This window comes from Phyllobates terribilis, unplaced genomic scaffold, assembly GCF_046119375.1.
Source record: "Phyllobates terribilis strain yellow unplaced genomic scaffold, ASM4611937v1 Scaffold_231__1_contigs__length_3143052, whole genome shotgun sequence".
Taxonomy (NCBI): Eukaryota; Metazoa; Chordata; class Amphibia; order Anura; family Dendrobatidae; genus Phyllobates; species Phyllobates terribilis.
Genome location: NW_027362991.1, coordinates 749,203 through 774,137, shown reverse-complemented (window position 1 = coordinate 774,137; position 24,935 = coordinate 749,203). Strand labels below are relative to the sequence as shown.

Sequence of the window (24,935 nt, the reverse complement as noted above, 5' to 3'; positions counted from 1 at the left end):
TGTGAGAGAATGAGGAAGGGAGCGTGGAGCGCATATCGCGATAACACACAGCCAGGACTCTTCCTCCTCCCAGCTGCGCGGACGTCGTGTTGCAGTGAGCACATCGGGCCCCCGCCATCATACTCTCTTTCCCTCCCTTCACCTCAGCTACGAAAATGAGGGACACCATTAAGATTTTCGTCGGTAATGTGGACGACCGGACCACGCAGCAGGAGCTGACTGAGCTCTTCCAGAAGTACGGCACAGTGGTGAGCTGCGCCGTCATGAAGCAATACGCTTTCGTTCACATGAGGGTGTCGGACCACGCCACGAAGGCGATCGAAGAGCTGAACGGCCGCGAGCTCCACGGCAAGAAATTGGTGGTGGAGCTATCGAAGCCCCGACCCCAGAACACCTGGAAGATATTCATAGGCAATGTCGGCACCGACTGCGACGCCTCCGATCTCCGAACCCTGTTCGAAAAGTATGGGAACGTGATAGAGTGCGATGTGGTGAAAGGTAATAACGACCGGAGGAAGGAAGACGTGTGTGAGGAAACTAAAATGGCCGCCGAGCGCTGGGTGACCTAAGATGGCGGCCGCTAGTGTGCGCTTGTCTGACTGAATCCTGTTGCCTTCTCCCCGCGTTTCTATAGTGCTCTGTGTAGTTAACCCCTTCTAGTGTGGCCTGTGCCCAAAAGGAGTTGGCTGAGGGACACACAAGCCGTTTACAGTATTGCTCCATCCACATCAGTCTGTCATTTAGTCGTCGAGACACACGTAACATCATCCTGTGAGAAAGAGATGTTTCGACGATGTGTAATGCGTCCGAATCCAATTATCGCCATTAATGCAGTTTCCGGAAATACGTGTAAATGTTATCCTGTATACAAGGATATATTTCGACGTTATGTAATGTCCTTATCGTCGTTAATCCAGTTTGCGCTCTTATCTGTGGGCACATAGCGAGATGTCGCAGTCGCTTTTCATTACTTTGATGTGGGAAGCCGCGCCGTTAATTTCCCCATTCACTTCTATCATCGCAGTTTTTGCGTTACTCATACTCCCTGTGAGGTGCGATGGAACAGGAGGTTTCCTTTAAAAAGTATTCCCGTCTGGTGCAGGGTGAGCAGTAGTCCGATGGTGAAGGTTTAGTGTCGTCTGAAGACCGGCTATACACATAAGCTATAAAACAATGTTCACACTTACTTTATTAATTTTTTTTTCAAGGAGAAAGCCCTTTCTTGAAACGCTTATTAGAGACATTTTCTATTCCTGAAGAGGTTATATTTTGCCTTTTTTTTTTTATATAGGATATATTCCATATGGGGTCTATTTAAGAGAAGTGATGTGCATCCCTACCCCACCAGGCTTTTATCAGGACCTTCTAAGGAAAGAAAGGCTTAAATGGGTTGTCCAAAGTAAATTTCTCCATTCCCTATCCATTTAGTGCCATAATCTAAACTGTCTTAATACTCATCCGTTAAAAATTCCCTACCGTTACCTCACTACCCTATTAGTTTAACCCCACCCAAACTTCCTATTTGATGTTTTGCTTTTGAATCGTCATCAGACTCTACGGTCAGTGCTGCAGCCTCTGTCTCCACCCTGTAACTTAGCGTCAGTGGCACTCCTTTCAGGGTCTGGGCTAGTCCCTGTGCACAATCACAGCGCGGTCTCTGTTGCTGGCTTGGATCAGCAGTGACGAACCGGCAACAGAGTGGTGTCACAATACGAGACCAGCGCCGCCCCCGCAGATGATGTCAATGGTCTCTGCACACCAGGTATTGTGGAACTGCTCTGTTGCCGTCTCCTCTCTGCAGCATAGCGCGCTGTCATTGTGCACAGCACACAGGGATTAGTCCATCACATTACACCAGTGTCACTGATAATGCTTAGTTTCAGGGAGTGGGCAGGGACCGCTGCCCCCTGATGACTCTTTGTTTGAAAATCTCAGTGCATGCTGGGCTACTCAGTGTCACAAGAAAGGAAGTATGTTAGAAAAGCTGTTAAATAGTGTATTTAGGGAATTTTTATCGCAGGTATATTAGTTTAGATTATGGAACTAAATAGGGATTCAGAATGAAACTTACTTTGACTTTAGACCACCCCTTTAAGGGTATGTGCCCATGATCAGGAAATAGCAGCGTATATTCGCTGCATTCTCAATACGCAGTTAAATCCTCGTGTTCAGTGAACTATGCGGATTTAACGCATCCAATAAATTCTATTGTGGAAATTTCTTTTGCAGAGACTATGGTCTCCACAACAGAAACTGACATGCTACTGCTCATTAACCCACGCAGCAAGCGAGTTTACGCAGCGTCAGATAGAAGCACAGTGGGCATGGAATTCCTATAAATCCCATCCACTGCTTCTAATGTAGAACGCAGCCTTTTGGACACAGCGCAAGTGGGCTGCGTCCAAAAAGCTGCTATTCCTGATTGTGGGCATGTACCCTAATAAACTCTAAAAACCCTCACATGAACAATGAAGTGGATTTCCCATAGAAATAAATTGAAAGAGTTTTCCAAGGATTTTTGGAGCAAAACATCTCCAGAAACTGAGTGAAAATGGCCTTAAGCTGTTTTTTTTTCTTTTGAGTGTGTAGAGACACTTAAACAATGCTTGGAAAACTTTTTCCTATTTTGCGTCTATGGTAAATAATTTTTTCGTACATGATTTTTTTTTTTTTTTTCTCGAAGGGAACCGGTCATCAAAAAAACCCAAAATGCTGTTAATCTACAGGTTAATAGCATTATTATGCTAGCTGGCGCCTGCACTTAGACCAACGCTGCAGAGACAAAATTAACTTTATTCGCCCCGGCAGCATTCCTGTTTCAGTGACGTGGGCGGCGCCGACACTGGTTCAGTCACCACTCTATACAGAGCAGAAGCTGTAACCGCACCCCCCTGACTGACTGGTGACCTTGATGCAGAAGCAGTGTTAGGGCCAGGGGCGTGGTTACAGCCACCGCTCTGTGGTGCCTAAATCCGTGCTGGCGCCGTCCCCGTGCCTGAGATGGGCACGTTGCTGGGGAGAATAAAGTTAATTTTCTCCCCGCAGCGTCCAGCTGCATGCAGGCGCCGGGCAGCATAATAACGCTATTAACCTGCAGATTAACCCCATATCTGCAGGTTAATAGAGTTTTGTTCTGGTGACAGGTTCCCTTTAAGATTGAGAAACGCCCTGTGGGGAAAAAAGTGACATTATCTCTGAGGCATATTCTTCTTGAAATCTGCTTAAAACTTGACACATCCAATTAAAATGCTGAAATTAAAACAAAAAGAAAAAACACTTCAAGTAAAGAGAAAAAACTTCCCCAACAATGCAACATTTTCTGAAGCACTTTCTACTAGAAAAACGCAAGGTTTTGTCCACCTACAAAAAAACCCCTCCATCTGAACACAGCCTGACAGGATGAGTAAAAAGTAGAGTAGAGTGGATCGATTTGCAGGGCCCTGCTCCAGCGCACGGGTCATTAGTTCATGGCTATTGGGTGGGAGCCTGAGAACCTCCACTTACCTGCTGACATCCATGACTCCTCCTTTGATTGTCAGCCTGGTGCAATGTCTTGTGTGCGTATTGCTGCAGTTATAACTTTGCACCAGGCCCGCTAACCAGTAGTGGAGCTGGGGATGCTGGCAGATAGGATCTGGGTTGCAGGTCTCCAGTCCAGTTGTCAAAGACTACTCACATTGCCACTGAACCAGGGTCTGTGAATCAACTTGCTCATCCCTAGTAAAGAGCTTTAGGCTATGTTCACACATCATGTTTTTTTTCTGCAGCAAAACCTGATCTCTTGCCAGGAAGTTGTTCAGGATTTTTGTTGCTATTTTTTTTTCTTGCTTTTTCGGCTTTTTTTTTTTTTTGGGGTGGTTTTTTTTCACTGTCCTTTTGTCTCTTAGGCTATGTTCACACATCATGGTTTTTTATGCAAAACTTCAGCTGCGTTTTGCAATACCAGCAAAGTCTATGAAATTCCAGAAATGTCATGCACACCTTGTTTTTTTATTTGTTCAGGATTTTGTGCTTTGCATGTTTTTTTGCAATATAGAGCATGTCACTTTCAGTGTTTTTTCAGCATTTTTTGTGCCTAAACCAGAATGAGATTTTTTTTTTTCACTGAACTTTATGTACATGCATAACTGAGACAAAATGGCAGTGAAAAAACGCACACAAAAATCCAGAACAACATCCTGGCAAGAGATCAGGTTTTGCTGCTGGAAAAAAAACATGTGTGAACATAGCCTTATGTATGTACATAAAGTTCAGTGGAAAAAATCTCATTCTGGTTTAGGCACAAAAAACTTGACACCTGCGTTTTTTCAGCGTTTTTTTTCACCACCCCTTACTTGAAGCACTTTAAAACAAAAAAGAATTATGAGAAATCACAATAAGTAGGCATGTGTAAATGAGGATGGAAGTGCACTGGGGTGTGATGATGCACTTCTACGTCTCGGCTGGTCTATGTATTCCTCGCCTTGTGCCGCCCTCTTCTGGTTGACAGGTTGTTTGATGTATTACATCATGTCTATGTGCATGGTCTTCTCATTGTACATGTGAAGTACTTTCACATCTGTGTGTCTGCCATGCCAACGATCTCTCAATCATCCAGAAGAGGATGGCACCAGGCGATGAAAACTGAGGCGTTGGAAATACATGGACACGGCCCAATGCACTTGCAGCATCATTTACATATACTTTCAAAAGGTTGTGTCTCACTGCTGGAAGAACATTTTGGGGTCACAAAGGTATCGATTGTCTGTGTAAATTATTGCTGACAGGTTTGCTTTTAAGAAAAATATTTTTACGACCTCTTCTCCTTTTGTGGTGAAGATGGAACAATCCCTGGGTAACAAGTTAGTCAACATGTCATACAGTTTGGTCAGCTTCATTATTAGTTGTTTTATTCAACTCGTTCCCATCCAAAATGAGTGACTAAGGAGGCGATCAACAAACGGTAAGAGATATGAGGCAAACTGATTAATGTAAAGTTGGCCAATAAAGCATCAGCAGTGACCGTAGCTCTCATAACAGTTTCTCACATAGTTCTCAGATGCCAGGATGCATCACAGCTGTTCCGTGGCCTATAGTCACAGGAGTATGAAAGCTAGGTCCTGAAATCACCATATAAGTGGACACAAAAAAACCCTCAGTTTTTAGCACTTTTTATATTTCCTTATTGGCTTACAGCCAACATCTGCCGTATTAAATGGAAAATCTCTGATCACATTAGTTTCTTTAAAGGGAATCTGTCACCCCCTGGGAGATATCAGACCTCTACTATGGGTATCAGGTTATAGAAAAGTAAATCCATACATAGCTGTATGGCCCAAAGTAGAGGTTTGATTGCAGAGAAATCTGTTTCTATCAACTCCTCTTTGCACAGGTTTAGCGTCCGGGGGACGCCAAGAAATCGCCGCCTATTTGTTTATTAATCCCCGAAAATTCCCGCCTATGTGCCTAGTTATCATATTTCCCCCCTCCCCTGCACGTCACAGGGTCCTGTGACGTGCATTGGTCTCCTTCATCTCCCGGGCATGCGCAAAGCGCCGCTCACATAGATTCTCTGGCTGCGGTCATGTGACCACAAGTATATGATATGCATACTCCTGGCTACATACTTGCATTGAGCGAGGCATGAAATAGTCTACTCGTAATGTGGTCATGAGTATTCATATTGCATACTTGCGGTCACATGACTGCCGCTCCTGGCACCAGAGATTCCTCGCAGCGTGCAGTGCGCGCCTTGTGAGGATTCACAAGTCTGCAGCCTCATAAAGTGACTGCAGACTTGTAGCTTTGGACTGGACATCCCTTTTAATTCTTTTTAATCTACAGTCTATCCCGATGATTGTGCAGTGTAAGCAGGCTTCCAATCCCCCAACGAGCGAGCAAATGCTCATTTGTCTGGTGAAGTAATCTTTTGGTTTGCTAAAAAACTAATCGTTCTTGGCAGCATGTGGCCTTACGTAAACAGGACGTGTTATGGAGTACATTGACAGCCTGCCTGTACTGAACGATCTATTGCTGATTGCTCTGGGAACATATTTAATGTGATCGGCCTGTCCAAACTGGCTATTGGGTGGTGTAAACCTGGCCTTCGTCTCTACAAACGTGCATTGCTGGCTCTGTTGGTTGTCTCCATTCTGATGGAAAGAATAGCTCTGTACACGGCGCTGATATTTCCCCCCCACCACCACGGCTGATACCACAGTAGAACCCAATGGCCCCTATTTTATGTCAGTTGGGTCTGTGAGTTGCCACCAGTATTTGGTGTGACAGATCTGGCTATGCAAATATGATCAGAGCAATTAGATCTAATGCTGTAATATCATTATACAATTACACTTAACATTAAGTAGGAGGATATTATACAGTTCGACTCCTTGATTAATTTGGGGCTTGGCGATTGTACACTATAGATCCGTTCTTTAGTATTGTGCATTTTTTCATTCTCTGAATGACATTTGATCTACGGCCTATGACATACATTTGAAAATATTACAGTGTAGGTACTTAATAAATTCTGAAAGATGTATAACATATTTTTTTTTTCCTCTCCTTGTATGCTACTTCATCAGACTATGCGTTCGTTCACATGGAAAAAGAAAGCGACGCTAGGGAAGCTATCGACAAACTGAATGGCAGAGATTTAAGAGGCAAACGGATTAATGTGGAGATGTCCAGTAAGGCTAATAAGCCTATGGGCGGTAACGGTAGCTCTCATAGCGGTCGCTCACGTAGGTCTTATGAATACCGAGATGCACCGCAGAGCCGCTCTGAAGCATATAACCGCAGGAGAGCAACCGAAGCGACTTATGCGTCCTATGCTTTGAAATCGCCATATGAGCGTTATGGTGGAGATTATGAGCAATATGATACTTACGACAGCAGAGTGCGTCCACCTTCCCCAATGTACTATTCGCGAGACAGGAGTCCCCTGCGGAGGTCGCCCACAAGAGCATACTATGAGGAAGCAATGACCTCCACTGCACTTGCACAGAAGTATCGTACTGCAGCGACAGACTATTCTTCATTGTCATCCGCCTATGGGGTCCAGACTACTCCATCGTTGTCGTCCGCCTATAGTAGTCAGACGTCGGCGTTGGCTTCTGCCTATGCTGCTCGTGCCGCCGCTGCTGCTGTGAATCAGACTGGATATGAGAGCCAGACCGCAACATATGGTGCAGACACCGCTACATATAATGCCCAGACAGCTGCAGCTTATCGGCAACAAGTTCCTACTCTAACCACAGGATACGCTGCACAGATTCCTGCCATGGCGTCGTCCTACACAACCCAGACTGCAGCCAACCCTTATGGATCCATTTCCACCACTACTCCCTATGCGTCGGCTACTGCATATCGTCAGCAGCAAGGTACCGCCTATGACCCCTCCCAAATCTCCGGCCTTGGGACACAGGCTGCTTATTCATCCCTTCAGGCTACAAATGATGCGCTCATGTATGAGCGTGCCTGTCTTCCACCACCACGAAGTGCTACCTCAGATAGCTTCAAGAAAGCGTCAGATGCTTATAAAAGGTAAGTAAAATCAAGCGAGCTAGGCTGGGTTGAGATTACCATTACATAAGACCCAAATAGGTGAATCAGTAATGTGTCCTTTTTGCTCTTAGCAGGGAATGGGCATTTTTGTGTTCTTTTATTGGGCTAGCCCAAGCCAAATTATGCTAGGTTTAGAAGCCAGTTACAAAAGTTAGGAGCCTGCAGTGACATGCTATATGCTGGATTCACACTAAAACTTGGATAGGCTTTACACATCACTTGCTATGTAGTCAGGCTAGAACTCCCCTTGGTAATATGAGTAGTACTCCTCCCCACTACCCTACACTGCCTCCATCATCTCCAGTGACCACAGCAAGTTCTCCTCCACCCCCCCCCCCACGTTGTCTTATCCCCTCCTAAAACAAATTGGTTGCTCTACTTCTAACTTTTAAGAAGTTAGACTTACCTAAACCTCTCCCTCATTTTTTCACACCTCCTGATGTCCCTCTGCAGTGCGTTCTTTATGGACAGCTGCCTACTGGATATTTGTATTCTGCCGTATATTGTTTAAATGGGATGAAAGTAATTATTTCCTCAGTGCATTGTTAGTATACAGAAAGTAGTATAAAAACCGTAAGGTCTGTAAAGTTAGGTCCTTCAGTATCAAAGCAGTAATATGCACCTCTCAGTGAATTGTTGGATTTTGGGACATTTTCTTTGGTTAGTACGTTTTAGGGTCTATGTTTAATTATTAGAGGAGGGAGTAAGTCATTGTGGCAGAGGGTGACGTGACCAAAGAGTGGCGAGATAGGAGTCTCAATAGTTGGTCCACCATATATCTGTTAAGTCACAGCTAGGAAGTTGAATGTTGTCAACCTTTGTTACCTATCATCTAATCAGTAAGAAAACCGAAAAAGCTGTGACCCAGAACCAAAAGAGGTTCGTCCCACTGTTCTTATTAGATAATGGAAAACCAAGAAAAAGGTGCAGTAAGCAGGGTAACTCAATAAAACACATACAATTTATTTAGGTCTCATTAAAAAGCATATATGAAACAATAAAAAATTGTCAAAGTACACAGACATAAAAGAAATAAATGGGTGAGCCAAAAAATAACCCATAGAATTTATACATGTAAATATCAAACACAATTTGTAATATACAATGTGGGGATAAGTAGCTGCTGGTGAAAATGCGTATATTGTCCTTTCAAAGAATAATGGAAAAAAAGTTTCTTGAGTAAATACAGGGGAACAAAGATAAGTAATAGTGGGTTCTGTGAACCATAAAATTACCCTGATAACCAGCGAATTCAACCAATGTAAGAAATGCAGTGGTTCACACACCATGTACACGACACACATTTCACAGGTGCTTCGTCAGGGGCTCACCAACCATTTCTTTCATATGTCTGAATACTTTGTCATTTTTTTATTGCTTATTTTATTCTTTCTTGTATGCTTTTTAATGAGACCTAAATAAAATATATATGTTTTATTGTGTTGCCCTGCTTGCTGCACTTTTTTTCTGGGGTTTTCTAGCATCTAAGCAGTGTAGTGTCATTATAAGGCTGCAAGAGTTTTTAGATTTTTATTATTGAGCTTTAGCTGCAGTCTAGTGGAAAACATTGAATTGTTCACAACTAGGTGTAGATATCACTATTGTAAAACCCTGCCATTGTTGGGTAGTAGTACTGTTTAACTTCATAATGTAACTTTCTCGTTAATAGCTTTGGAGGACACAGGAGCTGATGTTTCTGATACAGTGCTCCAAATCCCCTTCACATATATAGGTAAATAATTGACTTATCCAACTTACTAATACTATTTAACCAGTTATTAAAGGGTCATTCACATCCATTTATCTCCGAGATGGGAATATCTGCCTCTATGGGAACCCAGAAATAGTCAACCTGGCTGTGCTATGCTCTTTATTAGTGTTGAGCGAGTATGTTCTATTAACCCTTTCGCCAAGTATGCTCGGGCCGGGTTTCGAGTATTTACAGCTGCTCTGTGATATGGTTGAATCGCTCCCTGTGCATGATTTGCGACTGTTTGACAGTTTTATTACATGTGAGGAATGTCTATTTCTTACACATTCCTCACATGTAATAAAGCTGTCAAACAGTCGCAAATCATGCACACGGGAGCGATTCAACCATATCACAGAGCAGCTGTAAATACTCGAATCTCGGCCCGAGCATACTCGGACAGAACATACTCGCTCAACCCTACTCTTTATATAATTCTTCACTTTTATGCAAGATTTAGAAATGGCGTAGTTAAGGCTGCCAAGTTGTTTCCGGAGTCGCCACCTCCTGTGAACAGCACAGGATATAGATATTCCTGCCTTAGGAAGTTGGAATACCCCTTTAACGTTATAGATTTTTTTTTTTCCTGGTATTATTCCTAAAGTTCTGAATTGGGGGTGGATGGGACGGTGGTGGGGTGATATTTATCCTACATTTTGTGAAGAGATGAAACATTTAATACACACTATGTGAAAAATGAGAGGTTCTGGCTGCCTGCAGCCACCAATATCAAACGTTTTTACGCTTACTGCATGCTTTTATTTTCTAGTTTAATACAGACCTACACGTATCTTTTCCAGGGCTAGAGCAATTGCCAAAAGTTATGGATAAGGAACATTGAAGTAAATTGTTTACTAGATTTTTCAATTGTTTATGTGCAGCAGAGGATGTGTGAGCTTGGCTTTAAACATCACTGTGACCAAATCAAGCTGATGAAGGCACCATTAATTTATTAACAGTATGTAGTAAGCTCTAGTGGTAGCTGCAGGCAGACAGAATTACATCACGGCTATTGTCTTTGTACATGCTGGGAGTTTGGAGCTCTGTAGTAGAAAAAATTAACTCTGCCACCTTTTAAAAAAATAATAAAAAAAATATATATATATAATCTAATCTGCACTTATTTTTTAACCTATTTTATTTAGAAAATAGGTGATGCGAGGCGGATATTCACATGACAAACAACTGGTGTTATTTTTATTTATTTTTTTTAACTGTCATGTCCGATGAGAGGCTAAATCACTACTCTGGTACAGGAGGGCTTTTAATGATAGTTAGCAGCAGTGTAAGGACATAACCTAGGCACTCTGAATTTTCCTGAAAACACCAGCAATCTACAGGAAAATGTTGATCAATGGAGACCCCAAGTTTACTGTGCCACACACTTTATTAAAGACCTTCTAATCGTTTCAGTCCTCCGGATGCTGTGCGTCGTCCTAGTCACAATGCCACATGTAGTAACATCACGACTGGAGCAATGCTGAAAACTCATTTAGGCCACGTTCAGACATTCAGTATTTGGTCAGTATTTGTTTCACTCCTGTTTTTAGCTTACAATCAGAGGAAAAGTTAATAGAAACACATGCACCACTTATGCATTTTTCACTCGCTCCTGGTTTTGGCTTACAAATACTTATGTCAAATACTGAACGTATTAATGTGGCCTTGGAGTGTACTTTTTTTTTTTTTTTAACGGACCTCTTCTCTAGTTACTACTTGTGTAGTTTACGGTGCGCTTTTTTTTTTTTTTTTTGTAGTAGTATTAAAAAAACCTCCTTTTGTGTTTCGACCGCAGGATCGCTCCTGACCGCCGTTACTCTGAACTATCTGATTATCGCCGTTTAGCACAGAAGCCACAGGATTCCTTCCGTCGATCGCCGCCCAAGGCACAAATGGATTTTCACCAGACAGCTGAAACACAATCTGAGTATCCTCAATATGCAGCTTACAATGATTATCTAAGAGCGGCACAAGCACCCAATTATCCGCGACGTATGTAACAGCATCTCTGGTGTGATGTCGGACAAGTGTTTTTAGAATATAGGGTGATAATGTCCCTCAAGTGTACAGAATATTCTAATAAAGTCACTGTTACCCTTCACCACCAGTCAGGTTTCAAGTGATCAAATTCGTTTTGATAAGCACTGACACGTTTTATTACAGCCCTTTCACTTTTTCTTTGTGTACATAACTTCTGCAGTCCAAAAATCCTTGTTTCATAACAAACTAGGTATGGATATGGCATTAAGGCTTTCTTGATCAGTTCTCAATGTTTTTTCTTTCATATGAGGAGAAACCTCTCCGTTTATTTTCACATGTCAGATATAGGGGGCTTGGGTGTTTTTTATGTTGCTTCACACACCGTTATATATTCTAAGCTTGTGCCTGTTAGTTGACATGGTGTAAAGGAGGGAAGGGTTTACCATGAAACAGGTAACAGGTGTTCCCCCGTGATATGAAATGTTTTGATCAAAAGAAAATAGTGTTTGATCCATGTTTGACTTCTTTTTTAAACACAACACACCTTTGTCGCGCAAGACCAAGCCAATTTGTATGTAACCAAGAAGTTGTTGACCCCTTGAGACCAAACGGCTGCCTGCTGCAATAGGAGACACATTTTTATTATCTGCGTTGGCCACAAACTTGGTATATATATTTTTATGAAAATGCAACTTATTGTGATCCTTTTATAATTTTAGTGCTAACTGTATTTTTCATGCAAGACTTTCTGGTCGATATTGATATTTTAATTTGAAGTTCTCCTGTTGTATTTTTCCTAATTAAATGCAATTAAACTTTCCATGTTTTAGTTTTGATTTTTCTAGAATTATTTATTTAAATTAATATCCAATCTTTCCTCTTCAGATCACAGCCACTTCGCCTAAACTGTTAGCTGGTGATATGCAGACTACTAATGAAGCGGTTTAGAAAATACATATTTAATGGTCCCGGAACCCTTCAATTGATTACTTTTTGGTGTTTTGCGTGTTCTGTGAAGTGTACACGCCTCATCTGCTTCTCTTTTTAGATTTTATATTGCTTTATATTTTAGTCTCCCTGCACATCAGCACATATGATCTGCTACCTACTGGGATGATACAGTTTATTATATACTTCAAAATAAGTTAATAGACCATAAATAAACATTCATGGAAGCTGAACTGGGATTCTCATTATATCTATGTGACAGGAGCTGCATAATCAGAAACACTGATACGAGTTTGTGTGCCCCTTCTCCACCCACCAAGAAAAGAGTATATGTGGAACAGTGTGCAGTTTATAACAGGAACTTCGGGTAACTGAGATGGTGAATTCTGGTGAAAAACATGGGCATTATATATAGGGAATCACTACACAATCACTTGACACAAGTAAATAGAAAAAAATTCAGATGTAAATGAACATCAAAATCATGTAATGTTAGCTGAGATGTATGGGGTCTAGTTGTGTAATAAAAAGCGAGTGCTATTGTACGCATGTGAACAGAAGTATAAATTCACATACATTAAAATGTAGAGTTATAGTTTTATTTTTATTACCATTTTTGGATTATGAGATCAGTCTTTATAATGAGAAAACCACCTTCAGTAATTCCATAAATTATCTGTGCAAATAGGATAGATATACAGGGTGGGTCATTTATATGGATACACCTAAATAAAATGGGAATGGTTGGTGATGCCAACTTCCTATTTGTGGCACATTAGTATATGGTAGGGGAAAAACTTTTCCAGATGGGTGTTGACCATTTTTGGATCGAACTTTATTTTTTTTCAATGGCAAGAGGGTCATGTGACACATAAAACTTATTGAGAATTTCATAAGAAAAACAACGGTGTGCTTGGTTTTAACGTAACTTTATTCTTTAATGAGTTATTTACAAGTTTCTCTTTGTTTACAGCCATTGACATGTCACAGAGGTTAACACGTGAGGAGTGATAGAAATTGTGTTGACGTTTAGTGAACGCAGTACCCGGGTCATTGCAGCAGATTTCAATGCAAGACACCCTACGAGACCACCCATCTCCCATGCTACAGTTAGCTAACTGCTTGCCAAATTTCGTGAAACAGGTTCAGTGTTGGATTGGCCAAAATGTGGATGCAAGAAAACTGTCACTAATGAAGAAACATCAGTGGCTGTCCTAGCTTCATTCAGCAAGAGCCCATAGTTTGGCACTCGCCGCATGTCACTGGAGAGTGGCATCAGTCGAACATCCCCTTGGCGGATATTAGCTACTCACAAATAACACCCTTACAACATCCAGCTGCTGCAGCATTTCAACGAGAATGACTCAGATCGGCGCACTGAATTTGCAGAATGGGCAAAACAAAAATTGGAACAGGACCCACAGTTTACACAGAACATTATGTTCAGTGATGAGGCAAACTTTTTTGTGAAGGGTGAAATTAACAAACAAAACCACCGCTATTGGTCTGACACTAACCCACAGTAGATAGATCCCTCCAAGACGGTTGGAACACAAAAATTGGTGGTATATGGGGTACAAAGATAGTGGGCCATTCTTCATCAATGGAAACCTTAATGCCACTGTATATCTGAAATTGTTACATGATGATATGTTGCCCTCTTTATGCTCTGAAGATGGCACTTTCCCTGAGTTTTTCCAGCAAGATAGTGCACCACCACATTATGGGTGTCAGGTCCGAGCATTCCTACATGAACAGTTTCCTGGAAAGTGGATTGGTTGTCGTGGGCCAGTTGAATGGCCACAAAGGTCTCCCGATCTGACCCCCTTAGACTTTTATCTTTGGGGTCATGTGAAGGCAATTGTCTATGCTGTGAAGATATGAGATGTGCCGCATCTGAAACAATGGATACTGGATGCCTGTGCTAGCATTTCTTCTGTGGTGTTGCTATCAGTGTGTCAAGAGTGGGAGAAGAGGGTTTCATTGACAATCCAACACAATGGGCAGCACTTTAAACACATGTTATAAGTTGTCATAAACTTGTAAATAACTCATGAAAGAATAAAGTTACGTTAAAACCAAGCACACCACTGTTTTTCGTATGAAATTCTCAATAAGTTTGATGTGTCACATGACCCTGTTCCCATTGAAAAAAATAAAGTTGGATCCAAATTGGCTGCCATGGTCACCACCCATCTGGAAAAGTTTTCCACCTCCCATATACTAATGTGCCACAAACAGGAAGTTGATATCACCAACAATTCCCATTTTATTTAGGTGTATCCATATAAATGGCCCACCCTGTATAACTGAAACCAAGTGCTGATCTGAAGGTGTTTTTGTACCTGGAAATACTAGGAATTCCAGCTTGGTGTGAATCAGGTCCAAGGTACAGCCCACAATATGATCCTGAGCATGGAGGGAGGTAACTCCCTTTAGTTATATGCAAGGCCTGAACAAGGTATTTTGGTGCTCTAGGCAGATTAAATCGAAAGCTACCCCCCCCACATCCGATTAATGCTCAGCCCCTAAGTAAAGCAATGGGTTGATGACCAAAGTGCCCTCACTCATCCCCCCTCCCACTCTGATGGGTCAGGTAAGAAGCTCTGAAGACCACTACCACTGGAATTGTGAGCTTTTTCACCAAATAATACCATCAACAGTAATAAAAAAGTGATGTACTTTAGGGCTGAGGCTCAACAGAGTGCATTTTCACCTTCCGATGGCCCCCGCTCTGCTTCCGGCGTCGCTGCTGGCTCCGTGGCGGGTACCGGTAATGTAAAAGGACCTTCCATGACGTCAGCGGTCATGTGACAGGTCACGCGACCGCCAACATCAGTGGTCGCGTGACAGGTCACGCGACAGCTGACGTCATGGAAGGCCCTTTTACATTACCGGTACCTGCCACGGAGCCAGCAGCGACGCCGGGAGCAGACCAAGGCCACCGGAAAGATGAGTATAAGGTTATTTTTTACGTTCTAATTCTTTTTTTAACATTATGTTGGTCACACAATATAAATCCATGCCGGTTGCATAGATTTATATTGTGTGACCAACTTTCAAGCACTTTTCCAAGTGATGCTAAAATCGCTTGGAAAAGCACTTGACAAAAGCATGCAAAATCGCATGCTAAAAACGCTTGACAAACGATTGTAAAATCCGCATGCGTTTTTTCTGCCAGGGAGATGCAGAAACGCCCAGGAAAAATCCGGAGCATTTCTGCATCGTGGGCACATAGCCTAACTCCCAGCATCTCCTTACTATTGTTATCATTCTTTATCAGACTGTGGACCATACAGGAACCACAGTACTGATGAAATGTAGTCAGTATCAACAAGTAAACATGTACATCCAGGTACCTTATAGGTGACATATTTTCTGATTGAGTCGTTTCTTTTCATCTCCATCTTGTCCTGACACCATGATGAATTTTCTCATCCACTGCTCTTCTCTGCAGGCTTCTCTCTTCTCCAGTCTTCTGCAGCACATCCTGACACAATGACCATAAAAAGAGTGTCATTTAATATCCTCTGCATAAAAATCTGTCCATACTATGCCCCAAATAAGCCTCCAATGGTATATGATCTCCACAATGTCTGCCTTAATGATCTATAACCACCCCACTGTGCCATTATCAGCTACAACCACCCCAATGTCTGCCATTATCAGATATAACCATTCGCCCTGCTGAACCACGGCCCATACCATGGCTGTCCCCTCTCCACTGGTTTTCCTTACACACTCTAGATCGCCACACTGTCTCCCTGCCATGCTAAACTCTCTCCATACTATGCCCCCATTTAATTCTGCCCCCTCTCCATATCCATTCTGTGCTCCCTTTACACACTATGCCCACATACTACCCACCACGTTGTCCTCTCCAATCTACCCCCTCCTCACACTATCCCCCCACATGGTATGATTGTCACTGCAGCAGCCTGAACAGTATGATAGCCACATCAGCCCCCAATATACACTATGATGTCCACCACAGCTCCCTATGCAGTATGTCTACAACAACCCCCAATGTACAGTATGAAGTCCACCACAGACCCCTATAGAATATGGTCACCAAAGCCCCCTTTACAGTATGATGTCTCCACAGCCCCCAGTATAATGTCCCCTACAATCCCCTATACAATATGATGCCCCCCAAATAGTATATATTATGAAGTCCCCACAGCCCAGGTATAATATCCCTCACAGCTCCAAGTATAATGTTCCCCACAATCTCTCATATAATATGATGTCCCCCTCAGCCCCTTTTTTTTTCAGTGGCATGTAAAGGTTTTGGCACCCCTGGTCAAAATTACTGTTATTGTGAACAGTTAAGCAAGTTGAAGGTGAAATGATCTCTAAAAGGCCTAAAGCTAAAGATGACACATTTCTTTTGTACTTTTGGCAAAAAAAAATATAGTCACTTTAAAACTTGCAAAAAGGAGAATAGCCCGATGAAAACGTTCGGGCACACTTAAGAGATTTGTGTGTTCAGATAATTTTGAACAAGGTTTCAGACCTTAATTAGCCTGCTAGGGTTATGGCTTGTTCATTATCATTGTTAGGAAAGGCCAGGTGATGCAAATTTCCCAGCTTTATAAAAACCCAGCCTCCTCTAACCTTGTGCTAAAAAACAGCAGCCATGGGTTCTTCTAAGCAGCCTAGCATTCTGAAAATGAAAATGTTGGAGGCCCATAAAGTAGGAGAAGACTCTAAGAAGATAGCAAAACATTTTCAAGTTGCCCTTTACTCAGTTCAAAATGTAATTAAGAAATGGCAGTTAACAGGAACAGTGGAGGTCAAGACAAGGTCTGGAAGACAAAGCAAAATTTCAGTGAGAGCATTTTTGAAACAAGTCATGTGGACCAATATGGTTAAAATAGAACTCTTTGGCCACAATGATCAATGGCATGTGTAAAGAAAAAAGGGCACAGAATTTCAGGAAAACAACATCTCTTCAACCATTAAGCATGGGAGTTGATCAATCATGCTTTGGGGTTGTGTTGCAGCCAATGGCACTGGCAACATTTCACGGGTAGAGGGAAGAATGGATTCAATGAAATTTCAACAAATTTTTAATACAAACATAACACCATCTGTAAATAAAAAAGCTGAAGTTGAAAAGAGGATGGTTTCAACAAATGGATAATGATTGGAGAAAAACGAGTACTAAAATGCTCGGATGCTCGTTACTCGAATCAAGCAATTTCTAATGGGTTTTGAGTAATGAGTGTCAGGAATTCCAACACACACAGGGGGACGACACCGGGGAGATCACGCAATATCTCACCGTGCCGTCACGCTGTCAGTATTTCGTCCGGAGTCACGAGCACGCGATCCAGACTACTCTCTACATAGGTATCGGTAAGCGACCAGTGAGCGTATGGCGCAACACCCTGGGTTCCACAGCCTGGAATCCGTGTTTAACGCCCTCCGTACGGTCACTGTCAGCTTCACGATAGCCCAATTATTAATACTCTCTGCCACCACCGGCCGAGTTTGAAATATAATACAGGCCTGGCCGGACGCCCCGCGTTTTGGTAGCGTATATAGCTTTGAGGAAGGGAACGATTACAGAACAAAAGAAACAGAGCTATTAAATTTTAGGTTTAATCCAAAAGGGAGGCAGTGTTTAGGAAAAATATATACAAGGATGTTACAAAGGAGACATTAAAATACATACGCAGTTACATAAAATAAACAGGGTAAAAGAAGATAGCTTTACTTACACTATACAATCGCTGAGACGATTCAATATAGGTGGAGGAGGGGCTCCCCAGTTAGATTATGCTGTTATTGAACAGGACCTGTTGCTTATAATTCTTATTCCCCCCTGGCAATGAGTGCTCCTGTCTTCTCCATGGATTCTCTTATACCTAAGGGGAGATCTGCCCACACGCCCCTTGTGGTGACATCATGTGGGCCGGTCTCCAGCCTATACATTTTTATTAAAAACGCTAACTTCTGCGATAACTCATCGCTCGTTGATCGCAGAAGCGTGCAAACTATGCCATTTTTTCCCTTATGATTTTATCTTTATTTAGATATCACACATCACATAGCTGCAGTCTGCCATTCTGGTGTTTTTGCGCTACAGCTCCCTGATTTTGGTTACAGCCCTGGAAAACTACCTATACATTCCTGGGCTGATTTGGTCACTACACATATGGGTCCTGTTACTGTCGGACCTATGGAACTCACAAGATTTCATATTTCATATCGGAGTCAGTGCGTCTACAAATTTACCTTTGAGGCTCGGGAAGCCGCCTCGCGGGTACACGCAAATTAGTGCAAGCCTGCGTTTTTAATTACCTCCTGCGTCTTTCAGAGACAAGATGCTTGCTTCCTAACGAAGTTATAACACTCCTTGGCTTGCCCTGTTTGCATTAGCTATTTCTCAGGCGTGTGCTAATTGGGGCTTTTGTGCTGAGCAGAAGGGGAATAAGGGAGGGGGTGAACATCTATGTCAGGCAGATATGAAAGACATTTCCCTGATATTAATATTTTCCTGACATCTTCCCATCTTTGAGGTGGCATAAGGGGTGATTTACAGATCGCCCCTTTAGCCCACCTCCTGGGCCACCCTTCCTGCTTATCCAACAAGCCGCAGATCCACTTGCCCATCAACCTGAGGGTCCAGCTTTCCGATCACCCTGACCGGTTTGGGATACATTTTCTCCACACCTCTGACAGGCTATGGCCACCTTCCTGCTATTCTCCTGACAGGGGGACACACCTTCCTCCTACCCTGCCTGGTTATGCGGCCTACCTTTTTATCTGTCATCATTTTTACCTTGGGAGCTGTGCTCCCAAGAGGGGAGCTATAACCAGCCATGTCACAGTCCCGTCATGACACGGGTCGTCGGCACGGGACCACTTTTCCTATGATCCCCGTGTTTCTCCCCATCCTTCCACATCACCTCTGGAGCCGTGCTAGTCATGGGGCAGCTACCACCGACCATGTTACCATCTAGCGTGACACTGGTCACCTGCACGAGATGACCTGCTTCCTGGTGTCCGTGCCTGCTCCCTTTGCCCCTAGCACTTATGCTGGCTCGCTTTAGGGGATCCTCAGCAGCATCACCCCACGGGGTGAGGCGGCTGAGTTCCCCTTTACCACAACACACACTTTTATTAGACATCACCTTGACATTTTTGACAGCGGCATTACATGACATATCAGATCTGGGAGGGTTGTCAGGGATGTATCGGGCAACCAACCGTCCCAGATCAGTTCCCAATAGCACATTAGTGGGGAGATTCTCCGACACCCCCACTTCCCTTAACCCCCTCCCCGCACCCCAGTCCAGGAAAACTCGGGCCATCGGTATGGGACGGCGGACAACCCCAAACCCGGTGACAGGGTCTTCCCAGGAATGAGTTCCTCTGGTAACACAAACTCAGGGCGGATCAGGTTGCATTCTGCGCCAGTGTCCTTAAGGCCGACAGTGACTGTGTTTCCCACGGTAACGGGTTGTAAGTTCTCCCGAGCCCGGCCAACCGCCCCACCCACAAAAAGAATGGCTGCAGTAAGCCCTGGGGCCTTAGGTGTGGGGTTCATCTTCTGCCTCTCCGGGCAGACAAAGCTGATGTGACCCATTTGGTCACAAGTATAGCACTTACGGGAGTCAAATGCAGTCCAGATGCTGGAAGAAGGGGCAGGACCCACTGAGGGCCGGCTGGCTGGGACACTGGAGGTGGCTGTCTGCTTACCCCCTTTCCAGCTGCTGGCGGCTGACTTCCGCACCTCTGGTGTGCGGTTGGTCTCATAGGTATCAGCAATCTGGGCTGCTTTGGCGGCTTCCTTCGGCTCCCGGTCAAGCACAAACTGTCTCACCTACACAGGGCACAGATGAAGAACCTGGTCCTTCACCATCAGATCCTTCAGGTCCTCGAAGGTGGTGACTGACAGTCCTCGGATCCACTGCTCAAAGTTGGTTCTGAGTCCGTCTACCACATCACTGTAGGTGTCATGTGGTCCACGTTGGAGGGCTCTGAACTTTTTCCGGTAAACCTCCGGAGTCAGCTGGTACTTTCTTAACAGGGCCTGCTTGACGGCCTCATAGTCTCCATCTTGTTCTCGAGGGAGGGAAGCAAACACCGCCAAGGCTTTTCCTCGGAGCCCTGGAGTTAAGTACCTGGCCCACTGGTCCGTGGGCAGCTGATACTGCCTGCAGGCCTTTTCAAAGCCTCGCAGAAATGTGTCCAAGTCCCCATCCTTTTCCATCACAGGGAAGTGCTCAGGACGGGGTTTAAAGCAGTTGGCACTGTTGGACTCACGGGTCTGCGTAGAGGATGACTCCTTCTGAATCCGGGCTAGCTCCAGCTGGTGTTGTCAGTCAGCTTGGGCCTGGCACTCAGCAGCCTCTCGGTCAGCTTGGGCCTGGCGCTCCTCCCGGTTAGCTTGTGCCCGGCGCTAAGCAGCCTCTCGGTCAGCTTGTGCCTGGCGCTCCGCTCGCTCCTGGAATTTCAGGATCAGCTGTAGTTGTCCATCACGATCATCTGCGGCGAGCATCTCCAAGGCCATCTGCAGGTGGGGGTCCACACTACCCTGGTTGCGGGTATGGCTGGCGATCACAGGTGGGACCCCTGCAGCAGCGCCATTCCGGCCTTGGCTGGCAGCCCCATCATCAGGGCTCTGATGTCGGACAGGCTCTGCATCACCTTGCAACAGTTCAGCAATCATTTGGGCCTTGGTTTTGCCTGTGTGGTCAATCTGCCTCAGCTCACAGAGGGCAGTGATAGTGGTCTTCGTCTGCTGGTGATACCAGGGCTCTCCACGTGTAGCCATTATTGCCAAATACAAGATAGGATAGAAAAACAAGAGAAGGGAGGGGATGCAACTGCTACACGTATAGTAATGTCCCAGATAAAAAAATATTAAAACACTGAGTCTGATTTCTTAAAACTCTGCACAGAATTCTCGCAAAAACCGTGCAAGTTTTCAGTGACAGGAATGATTGCTCAATCCAGCTACTGATGTTCTGTAATACCCACCGCTTGCCACCAATTTGTCAGAAATTCCAACACACAGGGGGACGACACCGGGGAGATCACGCAATATCTCACCGTGCCGTCACGCTGTCAGTATTTCGTCCGGAGTCGCGAGCACGCAATCCAGACTACTCTCTACGTAGGTATCGGTAAGCGACCAGTGAGCGTATGGCACAACACCCTGGGTTCCACAGCCTGGAATCCGTGTTTAACGCCCTCCGTACGGTCACTATCAGCTTCACGATAGCCCAATTATTAATACTCTCTGCCACCACCGTCCGAGTTTGAAATATAATACAGGCCTGGCCAGACGCCTGCGTTTTGGTAGTGTATATGGCTTTGAGGAAGTGAACGATTACAGAACAAAAGAAACAGAACTATTACATTTTAGGTTTAATCCAAAAGGGAGGCAGTGTTTAGGAAAAATATATACAAGGATTTTACAAAGGAGACATTAAAATACATACGCAGTTACATAAAATAAACAGGTAAAAGAAGATAACTTTACTTACACTATACGATCGCTGAGACGATTCAATATAGGTGGAGGAGGGGCTCCCCAGTTAGATTATGCTGTTATTGAACAGGACCCGTTGCTTATAATTCTTATTTCCCCCTGGCAATGAGTGCTCCTGTCTTCTCCATGGATTCTCTTATACCTAAGGAGAGATCTGCCCACATGCCCCTTGTGGTGACATCATGTGGGCCGGTCTCCAGCCTATACATTTTTATTAAAAACGCTAACTTCTGCGATAACTCATCACTCGTTGATCGCAGAAGCGTGCAAACTATGCCATTTTTTCCCTTATGATTTTATCTTTATTTAGATATCACACATCACATAGCTGCAGTCTGCCATTCTGGTGTTTTTGCGCTACAGCTCCCTGATTTTGGTTACAGCCCTGGAAAACTACCTATACATTCCTGGGCTGATTTGGTCACTACACATATGGGTCCGGTTACTGTCGGACCTATGGAACTCACAAGATTTCATATTTCATATCGGAGTCAGTGCGTCTACAAATTTACCTTTGAGGCTCGGGAAGCCGCCTCACGGGTACACGCAAATTAGTGAAAGCCTGCGTTTTTAATTACCTCCTGCATCTTTCAGAGACAAGATGCTTGCTTTCTAACGAAGTTATAACACTACTTGGCTGGCCCTGTTTGCATTAGCTATTTCTCAGGCGTGTGCTAATTGGGGCTTTTGTGCTGAGCAGAAGGGGAATAAGGGAGGGGGTGAACATCTATGTCAGGCAGATATGGAAGATATTTCCCTGATATTAATATTTTCCTGACAATGAGTATAATGGGAGTCAATGGGAAATCCAAGCATTTTTCCGGCAGCCGTAACAAGGAGGTCTGGGGCGCAGTGAAAATGTTGAAATGAATGGAAAAAGTGCTGAATGGAAGGAGAACATCATGGGAAAGACCACTGGAAGCATCCCTGACTCCCAGATCGCTGCTGAGAACAATGGTGTCACACTTTACTCCACTTTAAGGAGTGACAATAAAACATTCAAAATCAATGAGAAATTGGAGTTTGCAGGAAAAAAATGTTAAGAAACATTTTTCCTGTATAATGACTTGTATATAAGGCTAAATGTAAAAAAGTATTTAAAAATATATATAATTTAAAATAGATTTTTTATTATTTTTTTTGGAAATCACAATGTAATTTACGAAGGAAGCAAGAAGTGGCAAAAATTTGTGATTCAGATACACCCTGTATTAGACATAAAGGAGAGCTTCATATGCATTCTGTTGAAATTGTCATGTAGTGGTAATTCTAGACTCATAAAGGCTATGCACCAAGTGCAAATACTGCCCAAAATTACAAGCAAACACCGTTGAAGACACTAACTGTAGTGCCTCAAATATTTTTATTTATTTATTTTACTCACTTATATAGCGCCATTAATTCCACTGCGCTTTACAGACATTATGGGCACTGTCCCCATTGGGGCTCACAATCTAAATTCCCTATCAGTATCTCTTTGGAATGTGGGAGGAAACCGGAGTACCCAGAGGAAACCTACGCAAACACGGAGATAACATACAAACACATTGCAGATGTTGTTCTTGGTGGGATTTGAACCTAGGACCCCAGCGCTGCAAGGCTGCAGTGCTAACTATTGAGCTACTGTGTTGTCTGTAAATATTGTGAATAAAGTGTAGTTGAGGTACTCCTACTCTCATAAAAGGTCTGCACACAGTGCACAGCCTACCAATAATTACAAACATGGTCATACATACACTCCTGAAGGCACCAACTGGAGTGCCTCAAAAAAAATTAAGAAAGTATAGTTGTTGCACTTTTACACTCATAACGGCTTTGTACAAAGTGCCCAGGAAATAATTATAAGTGGGGTCATCCATAGACTCTAGAAGGAAACTACTGGTGGGCTTCATTCAAATACTGAACATTAAAAGCTCTGTGTGTGCTGGTGATGTGGAAAAGTCAGGAGTAATCCAGGATTTATTCAATGTTATCAGACTGAGCCTCTCAGCACTCTCTGTTGACAGGCGAAAGTGCCTATCTGTTATGACCACCCCGGTAGCATTAAAAACTCGCTCAGACAAGATGCTATTGGCAGGGCAGCACAACACCTACAAGGCATAGAGGGACAGCTCATGTCAGGTGTCCATCTTTCAGACCCAATAGCTGAATGGTCCAGAGGAATTAGGAAGTACACTGGTTTGGTTGGCCAGGTATATATTGACCATCTTTAAAAACTTTTCACTCCGTGGTCATGTCGCAAACCAGTCGGTAAGCTGGCACTTGCATGCGCTGCTGCAGCACTGCCAGAGCGGCAGAAGCTGTAGCTGACTTGCGGAAATGGGCGCTGATGCCGCATACCTTAACCAGAAGCTCTGGCAACTCTGGGTAGCTGTGACGAATATTCAAGGTATAATCCCATGTCAATCATTGTGCCCTGTTTGGAGGGGGATTATAGAGGTCTACAATGTACAGCTGTAACCGGACACTTTTTCAGCTAAAGGGAGGGGGCTGAGGGACAATAAGTGACAAAACCCCCACCTTCTGCTGTGGAGCTACATCATAATTTCAATTTTTTAGAAAAGAAGGCGCATAGACGCCATTTACCAGGGGACGAACCTTGAGACAACACAGCCCCAACCCCCACATCCGACACATCAACCTCCACAATAAAAGGTTGGGAAACATCGGGTTGGCTGAGTATAGGTGCAGCGGCAAAATAATTCTTTAAGGAAGAAAAAGCCTGGAGGAACACCTCTGACCATTTGGAAAAATCAGACCCCTTCTTAGTCATGCCAGTAAGGGGTTTCACATTTACTGGATAATTTTGGATGAATTTCCGGTAAAAATTAGTAAAGCTCAGAAAACGTTGTAGAGCCTTCAGGTTCTCTTGACAGTCCCAATCAAGGACTGCACAGATCTTCTCCGGATCCATCCAAAAACCTGAAGATGAAAACACGTACCCCAAAAACATCACCTCCTGAATGGCGAAAACACATTTTTCCAGTTTGGCATAGAGTTTATCTCTTGATATCTGGAGCACCCGTTTAACATTCCCCCAATGTGTCTCCAAATCAGGTGAGTAAACCAAAATATTGTCCAGGTAGACTACCACAAACCTCCCCACCAAATGATGGAAAATATCATTTATGAAATGCTGGAATACATCAGGTGCATTGGTCAAACCGAAAGGCATAACTAGACTCTCGAAATGCCCTTCAG

General features: G+C 43.7%; 1 protein-coding gene across 4 annotated transcripts; it reads left to right on the top strand.

Moving 5' to 3' along the window:
* Positions 1-16: 16 nt before the first annotated feature.
* Positions 17-13,896, top strand: LOC141215215 (RNA-binding protein 14-like). Of its 4 annotated transcripts, XM_073665527.1 has the most exons (4): positions 19-498; positions 6,567-7,527; positions 9,218-9,280; positions 11,094-11,231. In XM_073665527.1, the coding sequence occupies exons 1-3, from the start codon at positions 156-158 to the stop codon at positions 9,237-9,239; spliced, it is 1,326 nt and encodes a 441-aa protein (XP_073521628.1). In that variant the 5' UTR covers positions 19-155; the 3' UTR covers positions 9,240-9,280; positions 11,094-11,231. The 4 variants fall into 4 exon arrangements, with proteins under 4 accessions (XP_073521627.1, XP_073521628.1, XP_073521630.1 ...); XM_073665526.1 differs by lacking the exon at positions 9,218-9,280 and having other exon boundaries at positions 17-498; positions 11,094-12,107; XM_073665529.1 differs by lacking the exons at positions 6,567-7,527; positions 9,218-9,280; positions 11,094-11,231 and adding an exon at positions 13,200-13,896 and having other exon boundaries at positions 20-498.
* Positions 13,897-24,935: the final 11,039 nt, after the last annotated feature.